Consider the following 24403-nt stretch of genomic DNA (forward strand, 5'->3'; position numbering starts at 1 on the left):
AGAAATCATCTGGGTAAGGAGATTTGATTTTCAGATGATGTTTAATTACAAATTCAATTTCTTTAATAGTTGGAGGACTATTCGGATAATCTACACCATTTTAGGAGAGTTCTGGTAGTTTTTTTGTGCAATCGCTCCCCTTCATCTAAGATGCCATGTTTATGTGCATAGAGTTATTTGTGGCATTCCCAGATTATCCTTCAATGCCTGTGTCAGTAGCATCACTCTCTTAATTTTGTTTTCAATCCGTTTTCTTTTTGTTCCTTAGATAGGATAAATTCTGTTGATATTTCTTCAGGTTCACTAGGTCTTTCTTTTGTCATCTCATTCTGTTATTGGGCCTACCCACTAGTTTTCTATTTCTCTTACTGTAGAATTTTCTACTTAGCTCTTCTTTGGATATTCTCTTTATTTGCTGAAACCTTTTTTTTGTTTATTTCAAGAGTATTCATAATTACTTATTCTGTCATTTTTATAATAGCTTTTTTTCTTGTTGTTGTTGAGGAATATTCTCCCTAAGCTAACATCTGTTGCCAATCTTCCTCTTTTTGCTGAGGAAGATTCACCCTGAGTGGTGTAGGTCTGCCCAGGAAGCAAACCCAGGCTGCTGAAGTGGAGTGCACTGAACTTAACCACTAGGCCACCAGGGCTGGCCCTATAATACCTTTTTTTTTTTTTTTGAGGAAGATTAGCCGAGTTAACGTCTGCTGCCAATCCTCCTCTTTTTGCTGAGGAAGATTGGTCCTGAGCTAACATCTGTGCCCATCTTCCTCTACTTTATACGTGGGACACCTGCCACAGCATGAGTCAATAAGTGGTGCATAGGTCAGTGCCTGGGATCTGAACTGGTGAACCCCGGGCTGCCAAAGCGGAACATGCAAACTCAACCACTGTTCTACCAGGCTGGCCCTATAATAGCTTTTTAAAAACTCTTGTTGAATAATTCCAATGTCTTTGTCATCTTAGTCTTGGTATTTTTTTAGATTTTTCTGTTTCTTGGTATGATGAGTAGTTTTGGTTTTTTTGTTTTGTTTGTTTTTTTTTTTTGAGGAAGATTAGCCCTGAGCTAACTACTGCCAATGCTCGTCTTTTTGCGGAGTAAGACTGGCCCTGAGCTAACATCCATGCCCATATTCCTTTACTTTATACTTGGGACGCCTGCCACAGCATGGCTTGCCAAGCGGTGCCATGTCCGCACCCGGGATCTGAACCGGCGAACCCCGGGTCGCCGAGAAGCAGAACGTGTGAACTTAACCGCTGCACCACCGGGCCAGCCCCAGTAGTTTTGGTTTTACCCTGGATGTTTTGAGTGCTATGAGACTCTGTTTACTATTTAAATCGTCTATTTTGGGATGCACTCAATCCAGTTAGCTTCAGAACACATGTTCTAGTCCACATTTGTGTGCTGTACTACAAATACCAATTTAATTTTCAAAGCTTTTGCAGTGCTATTTTGGTTTGCTCTGTTTGTGTGCTACCCAGAGGACAACATGAAACACAGGCATTATTTCACACTGTAGTTTAGTTCTTAAGGTATTTGCTGCGTTGGTTCTGGTAGGTTTCACATATGGACTACTCCGGATATGACCATAACTTCATGCCCAGATTTAAAATAGGTTCTCTCTAATTCCCACTTCTCTGTACCCTTCCTCTGCTCTCTGGGTGGGAGTGGGAGTGGTGTCAACTATTTGCTTTAGTTTAGTGAGGTGTGGAGATAGTCAACAGGGCTCCTTCCCACAATTCCTGTGGTCACTATGCTAGTAGGGAGAGAGGGCAGCATCTGTTTGCTAATGTGTGTTTAGCGCAAGGCGGCTTTGGCCAACAGGCCTTCATCTCACAGACTGTGCGGTGCCAAGTGAGGAGAGGAGAGATATTACTACTGCTTCTCTTCGTGTAGGGTGGGAGTAGGCAACAGGACTCCATCCTACACTCTCTTAAGTGCCTGGTCCAGAGGGAGAGGGACACTGCCTCCATTAGGCTTAGTGCAGGGCAGGTGTGGTTGACAGACCTCTATTCCAGGAACTCCAGAGCACTTAGTGGAGAGGGGAAGGAGTGACGTCTCTCTTTGTCTTAGTGCAGGGCAGCGATGGTTGCCAGGGCTCCACTCCACAGTCTTTCTAGCACCTAGTGTTAAGGGGCTCAACTTCTTTCATGGCATTTGCCTGGAACAGGGCAGGTATAGTCAAAAGGATTTGGCCCTGTGGGGTTACCCTCTTCCAGATTCTTTGGGTAGAGAGCATGGGTTGCAGGCTACTCTAGTACCCAGGCCAAGATCATAACCCAGGGAAATTCACCATAGGTTCATCTTTCTATTTATGAGATCCCCAGCCAGTCCATATTTGATACCTTTCAAAGGTTTCTGATAGTCACTTTATGGATTTTGTCAACATTTTTATTTTTAATTAGCAGTGGAATATAGTGGATTGTGTTTACTCAATTAATACATTCTTGAAATGTGGAATAGAAGTATTCTAAAATCTGCAATACTTATCGCATACATTGTATTTCTCTTTTGTGAAGAGCTGGAGAACAGAGCACAGAGAATGGAAGCTTCATAGCCTTATCATAATGTAAGAGAGCATAAAAATTAAAATCCAATGGCCAAGATTTTACCATGTATACTGGTGAGGGCCATTGGGACGGACAGGAAAAAAATTCCAGGAGCTCTAAGGACTGTTGTTATTCAAACCAGATTGTCCCTTCTCCAGGTCCTACCCTTCTTTTTTGAGGTTACTAATTCCTATAGGCAGCCCTTTGGCCAGGGATACAGTGTCAGGACACCTCGCTATGTTTTGTGTCTCCTCATATTTTGTTCCTATTTTCTTGTCCCATGTCTATGTCTGTCTGCATTTACTCTCTGGAGACCAGGAATGCGTGTTTGAGTCTGATTCCAGCTTTCTCCCTTCACACTGGTTTTTGAGTCCCCATGCTCTGTAACATGCTCTTCAGTCCCATCCTATCCCCATGTCCGGCCCCAGACTCTGGATCCTCAATCCAAGGTCTTTATTGTTTAGATAGGCAACAAAGACCTTTTAAGCATCTAGTAAGTGATATTCATTATAACAGACACTAACACATTCATAAAGTTTAACTTATCAACTCAGTTTAAGAAGGCAGGGAAACTTCAACTTCTGTCCAAGTTGGAGTAACGGGAACCAAATTTACGCGTCTACCTGAAACAACCAAAAACAACACACAAAAGTACATAAAACAAGAATTTTCAAGATACTGGATATCAGGAAATGAAGGTGGATGGTATCTGACAGGGAAAAATCTACATGAGCCTTACCGAAGCTTACTGCTGTGAGAGTCTGTCCAGGCCACTGCACAAGGAGAAGGAACCCGGAAGAACCTGATGGAATCCTCGAGATGAGGAGACCTTGCTGAGAGACTGGGGTCATCGAGTAAACCAGAACTCACAGGGCAGAGTATAGGATAAGAGAGAGCTGCACACAAAGAAAACCTCAGAGTTCTGCCAAGGGTTCCCTTCAGTTATTCCAAAAAATACTGGTCGGCTCATGGATGTGAAGAAACTGTGTAGAGGTACGGAAAAACCCATTAGAAAGGATTGTAGAATCATCCAGTAGTCATACAGGCCAGGAATAGTGACTGAAAGTTCCTACCTGGCAGACTGGGAAAAAACCCTCATAGTTCATGGAACACTGGGGCCGAGTGCTCAGAAGTGCCCCCCTCAGTAGTGGAGAATAGTTATTACTATTCAGAGCACTATCTGTACCCAGGTAACTTTCATCAAAGCAAGACCTGGAAGGATCAGTCTGTTTCAAAGTAACTTCCTTTCAGAACAAAGCTCGAGAATATTTATAGGAATAGGAAAAATACCCAGCACCACTGAGATAAAATTTAGCTATATCTGACAAAGATTACTAGCATAAAATGAAGCAGGAAAACGCAACATATAATGAGAAGAATAATTAATCAATTAAACCTACCTAATACTGATATATATATGTTAGAATTATCAGACAAGGACATTAAAACAGTTTTTATAACTGTATTTCATATATTCAAAAATTATGCAGACACATAAAAGATACTAAAAAGCTATCCATATGATCTACAGATTCAACACAATTCCCATCAAAATCCCAATGAGATCTTTTTTAGAAATGGACAGGCTCATTGTAAAATTCACATGGAAATGCAAAATAGTTAGAATAGTCAATTTGAAAAAGGAAAACAAATTAGAGATAAAACACTACCTGATTTCGGGGCTGGCCCCGTGGCCGAGTGGTTAAGTTCGCGCGCTCCGCTGCAGGCGGCCCAGTGTTTTGTTGGTTCGAATCCTGGGCGTGGACATGGCACTGCTCGTCAGACCACGCTGAGGCAGCATCCCACATGCCACAACTGGAAGGACCCACAACGAAGAATATACAACTATGTACTGGGGGGCTTTGGGGAGAAAAAGGAAAAAAATAAAATCTTTAAAAAAAAAAATACTACCTGATTTCAAGATTTATTGTAAAGCTATAGTAGGCAAAACAATGTGGTATTGACATGAATATGGACACATAGACCAATGACTCGTAAGTGAAAGTTCAGAAATAGACCTACACATATGGGACAACTGAATTTGGACAAAAGTCTACAAAAGCAATACAGTGCAGAAAGTATATTCTTTTCAATAAATAGTGCTGGAACACATGAGCCACACTCAAAAAAAAAGAGTTTGTATCCATATCTTATATTATATACCAAAACTAAATCAAAACAGATCATAAGTCTTGTAGAAGGAAGGATAAGAAAAAATATCCGTGACCATGGGGAAAGCAAAAGCATCTTAGATATGACACAAAAAACATCCATAAAAGAAGAAATGGATAAATTTGAATTGACCAAATTTAAATACTTCTGCTATTCAAAAGATACTTATAAAAGGATAAAAATGAGCCATAGACTGAGAGAAAATATTTGCAAATTATATATCTGATGGAGGAATTGCGACTAGAATGTATATGACGTTTGAGACTCAGTTTTAAGAAAATAAACAAGCCCATTAAAAAGTGGGCAAAGGATTTGAACAGAAACTTCATCAATGAAGATATATAAATGACAGATAAACACATGGAAAGATGCACAACATTGTTACTTGTAAGGGAAACAAAATAAAAGTACCATGAGATAGTACTATAAATATATTAGAATGGCTAAAGTTAGAAAACAAAAAACTCGCCATTTCAGTTGGTGCCGAAGATGCGAGGGAATTGGGACTTCTATACACTCCTAGTGGGAATGTAAAATTATACAACCACTTTAAAACAGTTTGGCAGTTTCTTATACGTTTAAACAGATATCTGCCATATTATCCATCCATTCCACTCCTAGATGTTTATCCAAAAGAAATGAAAGCTTATGTTCAAACAAATACTTATGCACAAATGTTTTAGCAGCTTTAATTGTAATAGACCATACCTGGAAACAATCCAAGTGTCAATCAACAGGTGAATAGACAAACATTCACCTATCATGGACTAATACTTAACTACTTAGTAATATAAAGGAGTGGGCTATTGGTACATGAAACATCTTGAATGAATCTTCAGAGAACTTGCTGAGTGAAAGAAAGAGAAAAACCATACATACTGTAGTCCACTTAAACTCTAGAAAATGAAAAATGAGCTACAGTGACATAAAGCAGATGAGTGGTTGTCTGGGAAGGGGGAGCATGGAGGATGGTGGGAGGGAGAGAATATAAAGGGACACGAGCGCTTTTTGGAGTGATGGATGTTCACTATCTTGCTTGTGGTGGTGGTTTCACAGGTGTATACATATGTCAACACTCAGGAAATTCTACCCTTTAAACATGTACAGTTTACTATATATCAGTTATAATTAAACCAAGCTGTTATAAAAACAGGATAAGACTTATAATTAATAAAATTGTTACGATATAAAAACTTTTGGCATTTAAAGAGGAAAACTTAAACAATGAGTCGTGGGAAAATTGCCAATTTCTGTAAATTCTGGATAAGTGAACATAAATGTATCGATGGGAGTGGAGAGGGTGTTGGAGTATCCAGTCAGTGTACTAGTTGAGTTATAATGAGTGCTACTAATTTTCGTATATAATTTTCCATATAATCAGAATATATTTTATATTGAATTTTAGCCAATAATCTCCAAACATCAAATTATGGACATTTAGATTAAAAGCTTGGTTAATAATTTCTGGTATTATAATAAATGTTTTTCTAAGTACCATTTTTTTACAAATTAATTGATCAAACTATAGCATGAAAACAGAAAAAATAAATAAATGAACACATTTGCCAACATGAAACTTACTAACTTATTTTTCCTTTTTTCAGGGCCCTCTGTCCTTAACTTTGGCGATGTTTGTGTGAATTCCACAAATACTCATCTACTGCATGTTGTTAACATGCTATCTATTCATGTTCTGATCCAGTTAGATGTTAATTTGGAAGAACTTCGGAAAACCAACCAATTTTCATATGTGATTCCACCTACAGCCAGTACTTACATTTCAGTGAAATTTGAATCTGCCACCATGGGAAAATTTTGGAAGTAGGACTTATTTTCGAATTTCTGCATGCTAGAATCAAAAAGTCCTTTTGTAGAATATGTATTTTTTTGCCCAAATAATTGTAGTATATGTTATATTTGGTCTCAAAACATAGAAACTGTGTGTAAATCAACTTGTAGATTTGTAGATTCATATTTCAATGGTAGTCTAATTATCACTCATAATTATTTTGATGTATTACTTGCTAAGAATTAATTGTGGATGTTAACAGTATATGCATTTTTACATGTAACTGAATTCTGTAATTGCAAATAACTATTTGTTAAGTTTGGAGGCTTTTGCTGTGTTCCAGGTCTTTCACCTTTACTGTGAACAATATACCCAGTGGGCACATCCTAGTGATGGCAGTTGTCCTGCCAGTAAGACTTGAGCTATCTTCTAATGAGCTAGTGTTGAGAGCACAAGGCTTCTTGGTGAAAACATGTTTTCGGGGGACAGTCAGGTTGTATAATCGTCAGAATTATTTTGCACAATTTGAATGGCAACCGGTAAACAAAGGAAGAGGGATGGCATTTTCCATTCGTCCAGCTAAAGGTAATAGTTTATTCTATTTGTTTGATTTAGACATCCATTTATTCATATATTCAGGCATTAATCATTTATTGAGTGTGTACTGTACAGTGGTGTTAAGAACATAGAAGTAAATCACATTTGGTCATTGGGGCATTTATTTTTACATACTTAAATATATAAATTTGATTTTAAAATATGGATCCCGTATTAGTCAGGGTTCTCTAGAGAAATAGAACCAATAGGAAATATATATATATATATATATGTATGTATGTATGTATGTACAGAGAGAGAGAGATGAAGAGATAGAGAGATTTTAAGGAACCAGCTCATACGATTATGTGGGCTGGCAAGCTTGAAATTGGAATATGCAGGGCAGGTTGGCAGACTGGCTGGCTAGAGACCCAGGGAAGAATTGACGTTGCAGTCTTGAATCCAGAGCAACCTCAGTTTTTCTCTTAAGGCTTTCAACTGATTGGACAAGGCCCTCCCACATTGCGGAAGGTAATCTACTTTACTCAAAGTCTACTGATTTAAATGTTAATCACATCTAAAAAATACCTTCACAGCAGCATCTAGACTAATGTTTGACCAACCAACTGGGTCATAGCCTAGCCAAGTTGACAAATAAAATTAACTATCATAGAGACTGATAAAAACTACTTTTTGTTTAGTTTTAGTTTGATAATGATAATAAGATATGATTCAGAATGACTTATATTTTGTTAGATTGTGAATTCTTTTAGAAGGATCTAAGAATTCTTTATAATCAATATTTAACACAGGTAATAAAATCCAATTAATAACACTAAGAAATTAAAACTGTCCTTTATTATTCCACATAATGTACCTGTTACAAAACTGAGCCCTGGTAACTACTAAACTGTCACTTACCTAGTAGCCTGTCACATTCAGCAAACATCTTTGTGATGTGCTATGAGGACCTCATGAGGACACAACCTATCATTTAAAGAAATAAAATGGCAACTTAGAAGTTGAATGATTAATACAGTATCTTTGTTTTCTGGACATGTCATGCCTTTCCAGCTAGATGGAAAGATCTGCATCTTTTTTTTTTTTTTTTTAAGATTGGCACCTGAGCTAACAACTGTTGCCAATCTTCTTTTTTTTTCCTGCTTTTTCTCCCCAAATCCGCCCAGTACATAGTTGTACATTCCTAGTTGTGGGTCCTTCCAGTTGTGGCATGTGGGATGCTGCCTCAACATGGCCTGATGAGGGGTGCCATGTCTGCGCCCAGGATCTGAACCAGCAAAACCCTGGGCCACTGAAGCAGAGCACATGAACTTAACCACTTGGCCACGGGGCTGACCCCAGATCTGGATGTTTGTATCTGCAGTGACTCGTATAGTGCTTGATAACCAGCTAAAGTGCAATTCTGCATGAATGGAAAATAAAACACACTTTGGAGTCAGACCTGATTTCAAAACTTGTCTTACCTTCTCACTAGCTTCGTGATATTAAGAAAAGTACTATATAAGCACTAGTTTCCTTATCTGTAAAATGGAGAGTCTAATATCTCTCATAAAGATTAAATGTATGGGAAACTCCTATAATGACTGGGCGAAGGGTAGGCAGCTGTTTGATTATGAAAATTTACTAGAATTGTTTGGACTCTTTTTTGTCCTGAAAGTGTCCTCAGAGTAGTAACAGCCTGTCCTGCTTCTTGCCATCCATGTCTATTATTAATTCCTTGCTCCCTGCTGCCTTCCCTCTCTCTTTCCTTCCCTACTTTCTTCTTTCCTTCCCATCCCTCCCTCTTCATCTCTGATTTAGGAATAGTCTTCATTTGGGATCTAAATAGATGATCCTTCTAATCGTAGAAGAGTCCTGGTTTGTAAAAATCTTGCCGTAGTTATATTTTCTTATATCAGTCATTTCCAAATCATGATTTTTATATAACTCTACCAGTTTCTCTAACAGGGAGTGTTATAAACGAACTTAACTATTAATTTAAATTCACTTAATTTTAGTGTGGATCTATAGGTGGAGATGTTGACAAATTTCACAAGTGGAAGAGTAGGACCGTCCCATCATAAGCATTGGAGATCATTGATATAGGCATATTTCATCTTTTTATTAACCTGGATTGATTTAGCACAATCCCAGATTATGATTTATTAAAGTATTCAAGGTATACTTCCATCAATATTTAGCAGATTCATGTGACCAAGCTCTTCTTTTTTGTTGTTAATACTGGTAATACTGGGTCCCATCCCAATCTAGAGAAAAGCTGAGTGAATAATCAGAAAAGAAAGAGAAAATGTTTCTGCAGATTTCCGAGATTCTAGATAAACCACCTCGAGTTGTTTTGAACAGGTATCCAACAGCCATAGTTATATTATCTGCATTCCAGCTATAACTTCTGATCAAGCACGTGACACGGCATTAAAAGCCTCTGAAAGGCACAGAGCGCTGCGCGGGCGCTTTTCCTTGTGGTTCTCCATCCTAACCAGGGCTGAGTGGGCTGGGCTTCCCCCTTGTGGCTGCTATGGAAATGCCATGACGATGCTTACTTGGTCAAAAGAGAAGTGGAATTACAACTGTCTTATAATTGGAGCACCAGTTATGCTTCTCATGGTCTTTAGAACTTTATTTTTACAGGAGAGATTTTACTATCTGCTTTTATTTTCTTTGGGTTTCTCATAACACCTCTTCCATTTTTTTAATCAAAGCACAAAAACATAAAGACATTTAGTTCAAAATAGGGTGTTAATATGAGTAATACCATTAGCTTTTAAGTACTTTCAGTTTTTTTAGAACACAAATGATACAGTACTGAAATCTATTTAATATAGCATTGAGGAAAGTATGCATAATTTATATGTGTAGATTTCTCTAATACCATTTTCCTTTCGGTGTTCAGAATATTCATATAATAATTACTCAGTTTTGTTTTTGCCTCTTGGTATAAATCTCTTTATCAAGTCATTTTTCTTATATCCCTTTTGTTATATTAGTTTTACATCCTGAATAATACATTTAATTGTATCCCTCTGTATATTTTTGTAAACTAAAATGAATAGTTCTAAATTAAATTTTATGTTGTGATTATCCTTTCTCCCTGAGGCCTGATATATTTTGGATTTGTGTTTGAATGTAAGAGTGGATTGTTTTCTAAGATAGAATTGACTTCTAATTTGACTTATTCATTAGGTATTGTTCATGTTTCTGCTCGTTTTTTTTTGTTGTTTTCATTCTTGTTGTCTTTAACCTTACTGAACCCTTGAGTCCGCTCAATCCTCAAACTTGTCTTCATTCAGTTCACTCTCACTATCTTTCTCATTTCTCTCACTCCTTGGCCATTTGTGGTACCTGCCCTGCCAATCCGAGCCTTGCTCAATCCATCCATCTAGCTGATTTCTCCTGTCCTCTGATATGCATAATATTCTTGGAGAAAAATATATAGCCATTCTGATTGAAGGGAAAATATTCGCCTCAAGCTGCTGACCCCTCAACATGGGTCTGTGATCCTTGTGCTACTCTCAACTCTTCTCAGCATGCTTCGGTGTCTTTATATATATAGCGTGGAATCTTTGCCAAAGTTACTTTCCATCACAGTCTTTACCACACACCACCCTCTTCCAGCACTGTCGCTTGACTTTTACACTTCCCCCAGACTTTGTCTTCCTGCAGAGTTCCTGCTCATCCTTCAGTCACAAGTCAAATGCCATCTCCTTATAATGAAGTTTCATCTACTTTCTTGGGCCGATTTAGACTCCCTCCCCACCTTCTTTTCTGCTCCCATTGTGTACTTGTTATGTCATCTACAATTATTTATTTATATCCATCTCCTTTTGTAATAGATGTTGCCCATATCTGATATATCTGATATTCATTTCCCTTCCTTTCAGGACCCTCACTTTGTTTGGGGAAACAATGTTTTTATGTAGAAATCTCTTTTCGCCAGCCTTTCTTGCCAATGAGATGTGGACAGAAATTTCTTTTAGCTCCATCTTCCTTCTAGATGCTAGGCATTGTTTGAAGTACTTCTACATATATTAGCTTATTTAATCCCTACAATGATTCTCTGGCTGTTATCCCCATTTTATGTATGAGGAAACTGTGTTAAACATAGGTTAACTTGGGGCTGGCCCAGTGGCATAATGGTTAAGTTTGTGTACTCTGCTTCAGTGGCCCTGGGTTCGCAGGTTCGGATCCTGGGCACGGACCTAGCACTGCTTATCATGCCACACCATGATGGCATCCCACATAAAATAGAGGAAGATTGGCACAGATGTTAGCTCAGCAACTATCTTCCTCGAGCAAAAACAGAGGAAGATTGGCGACAGATCTTAGCTCAGGCCCGATCTCGCTCACAAAACAAACAAACAAAAAACATAGGTTAACTAAATTGTCCAAGGTCTCAGCTAGTAAGGGGCAGTGCTGAAATTTGAACCAGGGAATCTGACGCTAGAATTTGTGCTCTTTTTACCACTATGCCGTGATACCTTTCCACACTGAGGAAGGCCACATGGTAAGGAGTGATAGTGTAGGAAGCTAGAAGAAGCATTGCTCCTTGAAGGCATTGTCAGCCTGTTAAGACAACCCTGGAATAACCTATCTGTGGACTTCTGATTGCATAAGATAAATAAACCCCTATCTACCTAACCCACTGTAACAGGACTTTTTGTTACTTAGAGACAAATATAATCCTGCTGCACCCCGCCACTAGACTGTTAGCTCTTCTGTGTCCAGTTTTCTTCTTTTTATAAATTACTGTGCCTACCATAGTATTGACATTCCAGAATGTTAATAATATGTGACACTGGGTGCTTTCTAGGCGTCACATGCTTTGTTAATTCCTTTACATGTGCTGTTATCTCCCTACATAGTCACTGCAAAAGTAGGAGGTGGACACTATCGTTTTTAAGATTGAGGAAACTACCGTCACGTGAGAGTCAACCTGACCCAAAGCAAAGTTTGTTTGTGATGATCACTCATTCTCCATTCAGTGTCCTGTGTTTTTGAATCTCAGGCGATCCTCTCTTCCTAAAGCAAGAACTTCCAAGTCATTCTTTCTACTGAGTATTATTTTCTTGCTCCAAAGGAGATGATGAATTTAAACAGATAAAGCAGCTCATACCAATGTGCCTGATACCTCCTGGGTTCTCAATACATTTGAATTACAGAAATGTGTTAATAACTAAGAGCTACATCAGAAGTTACGTCTCTAGGGATGTGAACATTTAAAAAGAAAGCCTCTGGTAATGTTAATTCCTCCCTCTGAAACTGAATGAGTATCTGATGTTAGTAAGTATTTTAGAGTGTTAGGAAACATATGGAGGGGACATTTAATCAGGGATCACAAATGATTTTCTACTGTCTATGTGTAAAGCCATCTCTAATCCTAGAGTGTTTTGCTTCATTGATAAATTTCTGTTTTTTGCTAAAATATTGTCATACTTTTTGTCAAATATTTTGATCTGCCTATTAAAACTGGGAAACAAGGTATGTATTTTAGATTTTAATCAGAGTCTATAGGTCTATACTCATTTGATAATCTGTCATGGAGCATTTCCCTGTATTTTGAGTTTAATTTAAATAATTTGTTATATAATGTCATTACATTTTTATGCCAGCTCTTGTTTTGCATATTAAAAAAATAACTATAATTAAAATGTGGTAAATGTCGTATTCTCTCTAAATCCTCTTAGGCACTGTTGAACCATTCTCCTCATTGGAATGTGAAGTAACATGGCAGCCGGGTTTCAATGCTCCAGAAAAGGGGGAATTTACTCTTCACGTCAATGAAGGAAACACGCAGACACTAAAATGTGTTGCACATGTAATGATTTCTCTTGAATATGATTTTTATTTTGAGGGCTCTGAATTGTTTGGAAATACATAAGTGTATATAGTTGAGTATACATACTATGTTAGTAAAGACTGATTCTGCATGCAATACGTAGTTAACTAAATTATCTTAGCATCTTCTTGGAGCCACTTCTTTGCCATAAATGAAGACTTTGCTAAAAAAGGGGTTGTGTTATTTAGAATTAACTCAGAAGTCTAAGACTTTTGTGCCAAGAATGCTAGATTGTTATTAGAGCCTCTATAAATATGTAATACCATGGGAGCCACTTGAAATTAAATTATTTCATTAATAGACATTGAAGAAAAATAGAGAAAATTATATTTTTGCTTTACTGTATTGCATTTTTAGTGTTCTAGTTGTAATTAATAATTCAATATGAAATGGATCATGTAATTTACATAAGCAAGGAAATATGGAAAATTCTTCTTTTTTAGAATATACTTCTTGTAATGAATATGTGAGTAAAGTGAAAGCTGCAATATGTAATTTTGACTTCCCTTCTGTGGTGGATCCCAGAAAGCTTTAGCTTTAACTTTATACCTCTTAATCACCAAGAATCAACTTTACTTGTGTACCAAATTTCTCTCCCAGTGTTCTTAGTAATTTACCACAAGCCAAATGCTGTTTTGCTAAGTCCCATCACTATCTCTAGGCCGTAATCATGCTCTTAGATATTTAAGCTACGAAGGAGCTTATGGCCTTAAGAGATGACAGATTCATCCACTTTAATGATGGCAAGTGGCAGTCAGAAATCAGTAGGCTCTTTCCTCTGTTCCAAGCTTGAAATAAGCTGGGTCCTAGTGCTTTCACTGTTTAAATCTCTTATTATTCTTTTTAAAACTTTCTGTTGAAGTGCAGTATAGTACACCTACAGAGAGGTGCACGTGTTATAAATTATGTATCCCTCAATCTTTACAGACTGATAGCACCTTTGTAACTCATACCCAGATCAACCAGATCAAGAAACAGAACATGGCTAGCATCACAAAAGAACCGCCCCCCACCCAGGCCACATTTCCGGTCACTACATGTCCCTCCCAGGGCCATCGCTATCCTTACTTCTAAGAGCATAGGTTAATTTTGGTTTTGAACTTTATATAAATGTAATCAAACCATATGTTCTCTTTTGTGTCTGGCTTCTTTTGTTCATCATTATTTGTGGGGTTCATCTATGCTGATGTACGTAGTACTAGATTATTCTCATTCCTGAATAGTATCGCATTGTGTGACTATACCATCATTTCTCCATTACACAGCTGGTAGGGGTTTGGATTCTTTCATATTTTTAGCTAATATAATAGTGCTTCTGTTATATAATATATATATATATAATTCTGTTATAATAGTGCTTGTAACTTTCTTTTGGCGAACATATGAGCACGGTTCTTTAACTGTTATTTACATAACTGTGTTTGGCAAGTTTGCCAATATAAATTTGCCCACATACACACCCCATGTGTATTTTTTTAAACAGATAAAAGATGAGCAATTTAGTAATGTAGACTCAGCATTAATAACAGGTACCATTTATTAATTACTGTGTGTCAGCACGATGCTAAATGCTGGTGATGTATTATCTAATTTAATCCTTACAAAAACTCTATAAGGCGTGTTCTAATAACTCAATTGATGGGTGAGGAAATGGAAGATTAAACTGGTTAATTAACTAATACAAGTTCACACATGTAGAAAATGCCCTAGTTGGAATTTATATCCAGGTCGATCTGCCTCCACAGCCTTTGCTGTTACCCTTTGATAAAATTTGCTTCCTGCTTTCCCTACACTAGGACTGTTAAGAATTAAACTCTGAGGGTCCGGCCTGGTGGCGCAGCAGTTAAGTGGGCACATTCCACTTTGGTGGCCGTAGTTCTCCGGTTCGGATCCCGGGTGTGGACATGGCACTGGTGGCAAGCCATGCTGTGGCAGGCATCCCACATATAAAGTAGAGGAAGATGGGCATGGATGTTAGCTCAGAGCCAGTCTTCCTGAGCACAAAGGGGAAGATTGGCAGATGTTAGCTCAGGGCTAATCTTCCTCAAAAAAAAAAAAAAAAAAACCCTGAGATATCAGAATAATGAATTAGATTATTTTTTAATAAATTTTTGAAGCTCTTAAAGTTAAATAAACTGTGGAGTGTTAAGAAAGTAAAGATGAAGGAACATGAAGTGATTAACTAAAATGTTCATTTACAGTTTATCATTAATTTATGAAGGACTTACTTGACCATTTTCTCTTCTGTTAGCTTTGTTTGAAAATTTATTGTTCCAATTACCCAAATCACGTTCTTCAAATAATTATAAGAATGTGTTAAAAGCCTCCTAAGACAATACGAAATAATATATCATAGATGAAGACAATAGGGTCTGGTATAAAGAGCATTGAATGAGGAATTAGAAAACTTGGGTTCTAGTTCCCCTTGGCTGTTGTTGGCTTTCCTGTAAAATGGGAGTGGTGGATAATATCAACATTTCCAAAAAGTGTTCTATGATGCGCTAGTTCTGTGAAGTGATTTGTGTGGGATGAGGGTACTCCTATGCCTAAGTAATTCTGTGGATCTCAGTGAACCACCTCCCTGTTCTCAGATAAGCAAAGTGTACATTATCAGCATATTAAGCACTATGAGAAGACTTCTAGTGGAAACATCCCTGTCTCATTTGGCACATTTTTTTCCCATACTTACGTGACCCTTGAACTCTTTCCTTTTGCATAGCACATGGTAACACATGATTCTCAGTCGTGGATTTACTTCCTCTATAGAGTATCTTACTCCCCCTGCCTTCTGCAGTTTAGGAGTACATTTTAAATATTCCATTCTATTTTCCTTCCTCTTAAGCACATCATAAAATCTAACACTTCATATTAGAAATTTCCATGAACTGAAAAATTTTGAGTTATCTGGTAGGTGATAATAAACATTTACTATTCTTTTAATTGCATTTTCCCTTTCCTCCTCTTAGTTTGCTCACACCAAGGTCGTATTTTTCGAGCCAAGAATACTCTTTAATAATAGCCCTCAAGGTTTAACAACTTGGAGGAAAGCCATTCTCCACAATGTAGGACAAAACCATGCTTATTTCAAGGTAATGTACTCTTGGAATCTTATCTGAATCAAATCATATTATCATTTGAATTAATTTTTTGCCATGAAAACTATGGCATTAATACTTTAGCCTTTATAAACTAATGCTGATTTTAGATATTTCATATGAGACTTTCTTCTCCTCTTGCCCCTTTTTTTCTTCCTGTCTGTTATTTTGTTTTATTGAAAAAAAAGATAGATGATTTGAAAAAAACATTTTAAAAAATGTGCATTGTTGATGTTACACTCCATATTTAATTACGAGCTTTTCCTTTTCTCCTCATTTCCACTCTGTCATCAGGACTGTTAGGGTAGCAGTTGGGACCTAGATCAAGACCGTTCTAAAGATGCTCTATTTATAGTTGTTGCTCCTGATTTAAATTGCAGGGGGGGTGGTTGTTTAAAGTGGTAGCAGAGTTTTTCTACTGAAAAATATATTAAGATCCCCCAATAGTGACAATAGAGATTAGCATTTAAGATCTTTCATTCAAGCTTTATATCTACGTCGTCTTCTGCCCAAACAAACAAATGCAGATACTCTTTTCTACTGTTACTTCAGAATTAGTTCTGAAGTCTATTTGTTCCTTTATCCCCAAAAATATCTTAACCCATTTCCCTTTAAATTATTCTGACTTAAAGTATGGTAGATAGGCCTAAATTGACCTCTGACAGACCACACCATAAATCCTTTGGTAAGTTACTTATAACTTTCCTAAAGGTCAAAATGAGATCTTAGACATTAGGATATCAAGGAAGTAATAAAAAAGAGGAGGTTACTTTATCATCTTGCCTCCCCACTAATTTTGCTTTCAGTTTTTAGGATCAGGGTAAAGGCAAGCTATCAAAGCAGTATCTAGAATTTTGGCATCTTCTCTAACAGATATATCTCATCTTTGTAAATTTTGTGAGGTCTTGAAAACACTTCAGATGATAAATTTCATCATCCTGTTTGAATTGGAAGATGCCACTACTGAAAGTTCTGTTTGCTGGGTTAGGGGTGTAAATCCTTGTTGAAGTTCAAACTATTTGTGTATGTGGTGTTTGAAAATCTATTACAAAATCATCTTATGCCCTGTGCCTGGGGGTCCTCTCTCTAGGTAGTAGTTTGGAAGCTTTCCTATGAAAGTTTTGGAACAATACCTTTAAAGAATAATGTAGCATTTCTGCAAATTTTCAATTACAGGTTTGTGACCAGAGTCTTTTGTCTACCATTAATATTGTTCCATCACAAGGTATAATTCCATTGGGAGGGCTGACTGTTCTCAATATCTCCTGTACACCTACCGTGGCAGAAAAATTTGATACAAGAGCAAAGGTATGTTTATACATTTGTGTGTTTGCACCTTAGATATGTTTGTGTGGTTATTTGCTTAGTCATTGAAGATATTTATAGTAGTAAAATGTTGTATCCATGTTTATTCTTAGAAAGCATGTTTTAATGATTTCTTCTAACGGGATTGGATTTTAATGTTATGATACCAAAGAGTATTTTTAAGATTTCTGTTATTTTTCTAGCAATTGAGTTAGCGCTAAAAAAAAAATGCAGTTTTTAAAGATCTATACGACAAGCAACCTTACCTGTATCATCTGTTGTAGAAATGGTTGGCAGAACTTGGCAAGAGGATCTGTAGAAAATATTTTTGGTGAAATTAGATAATGGAAATTTTGACTAAGTTGAAATGAATTCCTGTAATCAATATGAGGCATTTTTCGTGTGAAATTAGAATGATATTTGGCATCTCTAAGTTGTGATAAGCCTTCACAGAGCAAAGGATGGCTTTTTTCATGGCATTAATTAGATACTTTATTTAATTAGATACCTTAGGAAAAAGTAATCAGTTTTGGAATGCTAATTCTAAATAGCTTTAATGACTATATGAACTGTAGGCAAATTCTATATGATTTTATAACCCACATAAAATGTTTTGCTATTTTATGTTCTGGAAATTTAGTAAATGAAAAGATATTACCTTGATTTTAGAGGCTTCTCTAAGTGTCCATTAAACAGAATAAATAAAACATGTAAGACTTGTCTGTGATAAATTTTATTTATTTTAAACTCAAGGAATGGAATATTCTTGATCTCCAATCTGATGATCAACTGTGTGCATTTACTCACATTAAGAAATAATATCTACACTGTCGTCAGATCAAAATGAGTAGCTTTAGATTTATCCCTCATTTTATCCTTCCATTTCCCATAACAATTAATTCTTAAATAATATTTAGCTTAATGTGATAAATACTGATTTGCTGGCCCCAAAACAAACAACCTAATTATTGTATCTTACTTTTATAAAGAAATATGTATTGAAAGGTGTTTATAAATTATGTATTGTGGTATATGGTCTGATTATGTATTGTGGTGTATGGTCTGAAATTTGGGCAGAATTTTTAAACGTAATATTCTAGAAAAAATAAAAAACATGGCCACCATAATATATATTTTACTAAAATATTAATTTCCACTGTATTTTAGAGGATTATGCTGTTTTTACAAAGCTTACCTTTTTAACAGTATAACATAGTGAGATTCACTTATTCGTCCATTTAACACACATTTATTGGGCACACATTGTGTGTTAGTTTCTGTTGTAGATGCTAGGGATGCAAAATTGAACATTATAACCAGGGTCCTTGATCTCAAAGAGCTTACAATCTGGTGGAGGATACAAACAATTCAAAAGAAAATTAGAATATAGTGCAGTAAATACTGTGATGGAGAAATGCAGCAGCCTAAGGGAGTACACAGGAGAGGTTTGCAACCCAGGCTTAAAGGGTCAGGAACAGTGTCCTAGGGGAAGATAGATCGAAAAGACACCTGAAGTTAAGAATCAGCCAGATGCAGGCAGGCCTTGTGGCCGAGTGGTTAAGTTTGTGCATTCTGCTTTGGTGGCCTGAGGTTCACTGGTTCTGATCCCAGGCTCAGACCTACACACCATTCATCAAGCCATGCTGTGGCAGCATCCCACATGGATGAACTAGAATGACTTGCAAGCAGGATATACAACTATGTGTTGGGGCTTTGGGAAGCAAAACAAAAAAAGAGGAAGATTGGCAACAGATGTTAGCTCAGGGCCAATCTTCAAACAAACAAACAAAAAAGAATCAACCAGATGAAAGGGATGATAGTGGGGTGGAGGAGGAGAGGAGGAAAGAGAATTTAAGGGAGCTATCTCTTTGCCCCTATGCCTGACACATTCCATTTGTGCTTCCTTAAATGCTCGTAGCGTGACTAGACTATAGACTGCATGGATAATAAAAGGTTAGCATGACTAGATTATAGATTACATGGATGAGAGTGAGGAAAGGTGTATTTAGAGACCTGTGTAAGTTTTAGGTCATACAGGTCCTTGTCAACAACGTTAGGAAGTCTGAACTTCATCTTAAGAGCTAGGAGTTTTAAGCATGAGGATTTCACAAGATTTTTATTTTTCAAAGATCACTTTGGTTATAGAGCAGGCAGTAAACTGGGGCCAGCAAGATTGAGTGTGGAGTTAGTAGTCAGGTGAAGATGTCTGGGCAAGAGAAGATGGTGTTCTCTTTTAGGAAGTAGGATTCTAAACAAATTCTAGTCAAATTTAAGAGATGCATATATGTGGCTTGGTGATTGAAACGGGGTCACATATAAATAAAATAGGTCATTCAAAAGTGAGATTGGTGGTGGCAACATTCAGTGAGAAAGAGATCAGAGGATAAGTAGCAGATTTTAGAGGGAAATTGTGAGTTTGAGGTACGTTTTGGATCTCCATGTAGAGATGTCTGGTAAAGAGGCCATTGCATGTGCATATTGGTCTGAAGGCTAAGGATTAATTTTAGAGATGATAGAGATTATTTCTATTACCCCTGTGAAGATCAAAATGAGGGTAAGTGGGCCGAATATATTGATAAGTGAGAAATTGAAATGATAAACTTTGGAAGAAGTTGAATAAAGGAGAAAGTGGAGACAGGCGAATTGGGGCTGATCAGGAAAACATCACACACCAGAGACTTGAAAGTCCCTGTGACGTGTGACATCCAGGAACTATTGTCTCTGAAAATGAGTGAGAAAGCAGGGATGAGAGAAGGTTGTGAGCAAGAGGGATAGATGAATGTATGACTTCAGAGGTCTTGCATTTGTGAGGGGTGACATTGTCCAGGGTATAGTTTAAGTCTCTAAAGATGAAAAGGTCAAGGGAGCAGTGGGCTAGGGTGGTGAATGGGTTATGACAGGCAAGAATCTTCAGTGAATGACAAATGATGGGGAGATGAGTAAAAGGCAGCCATGGGGACTTGAAACTTATATATGGGGTTCATCAATGAAGAACATGTCGATTTGTAATTTCCTCTGAATCATTAAATCATGCTTTTTATGATTTTAGTCAAGTATTTTGTTTCTGTATTATATATTCTTTAAATAAAATGTGGAAGTCATATATTATTATGAATACAGCAATTTGGTTGATAAAACTATGTAGATGGCACATCGCTTTCCCCAATAATTCTGAAAAAAGAGTATTTGTGGTTTCTTTGCCTATAAAATTTGTTACTGGTTCTGTGGAAAGAGTGAAATGCACTCATATCTCTTTCTTAGATATAATATGTATTTAGATTTAAATTTAGAGCTTGACTGCTTCCTATTCTTCTATAGATAGGCTTTCAGGGAATGCTATTTTTGTGCTTCTGTGATTTTGCTTAGACAATTATATTTTCAGTTAATCTACAGTTCTTATTTTGTAGGAATTATACAGCTAAATTCTTATTTCACTATCTTAATTTTCTTCAAAGAAATTGAGTGCTTAGGAAGTCCTTGGTTCAAGTTTAGCTGCTACTGCTTTCAAGTTTTGTGATCTCAAGAAAAAGGCCTCTCTAAGCCTCAGTTTTCCTCACTTGGAAATTAGGGTTTGACAGTAGTGACCTCACAGAATACTGAGGATTAAACAGGAGATAATGTATTTAGTGCTATACTTGGCCCATATACTCGGCAATTTTTAGCTTTTCTCATTATTATTATGGTCATTGTGGAAATTAGTATCTTTCTATGGGAAGAAGTATGTTTGCACTTAGTTTTCTGTTTGTTTTAATTTTGAATAATCGATTGAAATTAGGTAAATACAAAAGGGTTACAGAAAGTTTGAGGCAGTAATGTCTCGTCAAGTGGGTAGAACTCTGCAGTCAAATTCACAAGCTGTCGCCTGGTCCCATTCAGGGTGGAGATTTGTAAGAGGTGAACATTCACTCCTCTTAGGAATATCAATTCTGCATAAGAAGTGTGATGACAACTGCTAGAATAAATCTTGTGACATTTATAATATGTTATGATTATTTAAATTATAAAATGTTACATAAATGCCAGGTAGTACTTCAGCAGTGTGTGAGTATGTTTTAAGTGGTTTCTAAAGTGTTTTTTATTTCTTCTCAATAAGGTTGCTATTCACCGTGCAGATGTCATAGACCTTAGGATTGGTGGATCTATTGAAGTTGCTGATGTCGAAATCGATCCAGTGAGTATGTTACCTATTTGTGTAATCAATTTTGTGAGTGTGGTAATTTTGATTTGTTATATGTCCCTAGTCAGCCCATTTATGTTTAAAAAAATTTATTTTGCAGTAATTTGACACATTGAAATTAACACATGTACTATACATATAAATGATGAAGCAGAATAGTAAATGAAGGTTGAATTCACCACTGAACTTGGGTATCAGAACACTACCAATACCATGAAATCATCTGTAGGCTTCATCATGATCCTACCACTCTTAAGAGATAACTACTTTCCTGAGTTTTGTGATTATTACCCATTTACTTTTTCTAATTGGGTTACTACATATGTATGAATTCCTTAACTATTCATTATTTAATTTAGTTTGTTCATTTTTGAGCTTTATAACAAAGATGTACTGTCTTTGGTGAGGTACTTGTAATTACATATTGTGGCTCCAAAGTTCATCTAAGTTGTGTGGAGCTGTATTTTATTCCTTGTCACTATTGCTGAATAGTCTATTGTGTAGACATACTATAATTTGTAAACTCCTTCCGTTGTCCATCTAATTACATGTTTCTGGTTTTTTGTTATTACAAACACTATAGCTATGAATATTCATATACATATCTTCAGAGGTACAGAAGCAAGAGTTTCTCTAGGAGTGGAGTTGCTAAGATGTAGAGTATGTGCATGTTTGACTTCATGAGATAATTTCCATATTTTCTTCCCAAGTTTCCATTGACTCACATTCCATTGCTGCATAAGTTGTATTGTAAGAATTAACATTTAACAATCCTATTGAGTATAAAATGATATCTCACTGTTTTCTTGTTTCGCATTTTCTGAACTGTAGTCGTATTTATTTTTTGAATTATTCTATACCCTGGTAAAATGTTGTTCTACGATTGATAGAGTGCACACGCACATGCTGCTTTTTTTTCTGGCCAGCCTTTAAGGAATTAGATCTGGTCTCATCTACCCAAAGAAATTTTCCCTGATCCTTCAAAGCAGGCCCATATGTCCTTCCATTTTGACATTTGTGAGATGTTACGAACATCTTAAACTCTATGAACATCTCCAGCATAGCAATTGTCTATCATTTTCAGGTTGTCTGCACTTTTTTTTTTTCTCCTGATAGTACCCCAGCACCTAGCACCATTCTGGTGCTGAACTAAATTGAGCAGAAATTGATGAGGCTGCTGGTTGCCTCAGGTAGGGCCTCATTACTAGTCTGCACTTTAATGGCCTCACCACAATTCTGGGTCTGGCTTTAAGTTATAATTTTCTAACCTTTATTTTTTTCAGTGTTGAAGGCATGATAAGTCCAGATAGACTGACAGATACTAAGCTAGCTTGTCCAAGACTATGGCAATTCCTGGAGATTAAAGTCGATAGTGTCCACCGTGTTTTTTCCATTGCTATGGTGTCCCTCCTTGAACAGTATTAGACAAGTATTGAGACTTTCACTACTTTATTTCCTCAGATTAAAGACATTTGTGGCATGCTTTGCATGTTATGGTACAAGTGAGTAATTTATAGAACTTCACATTAATATGTATTTATCAATATTTCCTAATTATGTTGGATTTTAAACATAGCTGCCTATCTGCCCTTTAAAAACAATATTCTAGTATCACCAGATATTGTCAGCAACACATCTAATAACTGTATGGTGTTGACTATGTATCTTAATAACAATTAGGAAATTTTATCCAAATGAGCATATGAGAAAAGCCAGAATGGGATAAGAGGAGTGATTTTTTTGCATATATAAAGTATTAAACTTTCATTACCCATTTTGGATTTTACAGATTTCACCTGTAGAACTGGGTTGATATTTTAAGTGAAACAAATAGTGGTCAGTGGACCTTAATGTAGTATTTTCCTCAACATTAGGCTACTGTTGCCTCTTTCTCTTTTAATGTTATATGTAATTCTTTTACTAAGGAATAGTAGGGTATATATAGTAACTCTACCAGAAGGAGGAATCCTACAAAGTTTTGTGGTGTAGGCGTATGCCTGGCATATAAGCTAAAGTTAAGATGCATTCAATAAACATTCCTTATATATTTAAACTAGGTGTCAGATAGGTCCCAGGGATGCAAAAATGAATCAGGCTTAAGGTCCACTAGGAGAGGCAGATATGTGAAGAAGTAAATCGACTTTGTGATGTCATAAAATAAGTAAATATAAGGAAGGGATGTAGTCCTGAGCACAGCATAATTCACTGTGCTTTATCTAACTGGGCTTTGAAGGAGGCATGGTATTTTATCAGGCGCTTACAAGTTAGCGAAGGGCCTTCCTGACAGAAGGGACACCTGGATAAAGACAAGGAAGGCTGAAGCATCAGAGCTTGGTTGGAAAGGACAAGTCATACTGCTTGCTGAAGTATGAAGCGGTAGGGTGAGAGTGGAGCTAGTTGAGACTGGAGCATGAGGCAGGGGAAGGACCTGAGGAACTGTATGAGCCCTGCTAAGGAGCTTGGACATTGTCCTGTAGATGGAGGAGAAGCACCAAATTTCAAAATAGGAAGTGGTGTGCTCAGATTTTCAATTAGTTTAATTGTGACTTAGTTGTGTAGGGGAGAATTGGAGAAAGTCAAAATCTAGAAACGAAATGAAAAGTGATGAGTTACTAACTTCACACAATTATGATAAGGATAAAAGGTGATGAAGGAGGCAGAATTAATGGGATTTGGTAACATATAGGAGGTGGGGGGGAGGAAAATGTGACTAATTTTTACAGAGTACTGTAGTTAGTAATATCCTTGATAAACATAACAGTATAATTTTTCTATTGAGGTATAAATGACATATAATATTGTTAGTTTCAGGTGTACAACATAATGATTCAATATTTGTATATATTGCAGAATGATCACCACAATGTCTAGTTAACATTGTCACCAAACATAGTTACAAATTTTTTTTTCTTGTGATGAGGACT

General features: G+C 36.7%; 1 protein-coding gene across 1 annotated transcript in view; it reads left to right on the forward strand.

Annotated features, from left to right (window-relative positions):
- CFAP47 (cilia and flagella associated protein 47) overlaps positions 1-24403 on the forward strand; it is a 423229-nt gene that overhangs the window by 43451 nt on the left and 355375 nt on the right. Inside the window, exons 14-19 of the mRNA XM_023634518.2 lie at positions 6327-6543; positions 6855-7096; positions 12751-12881; positions 15869-15991; positions 17174-17305; positions 21396-21473. Of these exons, the coding sequence (XP_023490286.2) occupies positions 6327-6543; positions 6855-7096; positions 12751-12881; positions 15869-15991; positions 17174-17305; positions 21396-21473 (923 nt within the window). The remainder of the gene's footprint in view (positions 1-6326; positions 6544-6854; positions 7097-12750; positions 12882-15868; positions 15992-17173; positions 17306-21395; positions 21474-24403) is intronic.

The sequence above is a fragment of the Equus caballus genome, chromosome X (genome assembly GCF_041296265.1).
Source record: "Equus caballus isolate H_3958 breed thoroughbred chromosome X, TB-T2T, whole genome shotgun sequence".
Classification (NCBI taxonomy): domain Eukaryota; kingdom Metazoa; phylum Chordata; class Mammalia; order Perissodactyla; family Equidae; genus Equus; species Equus caballus.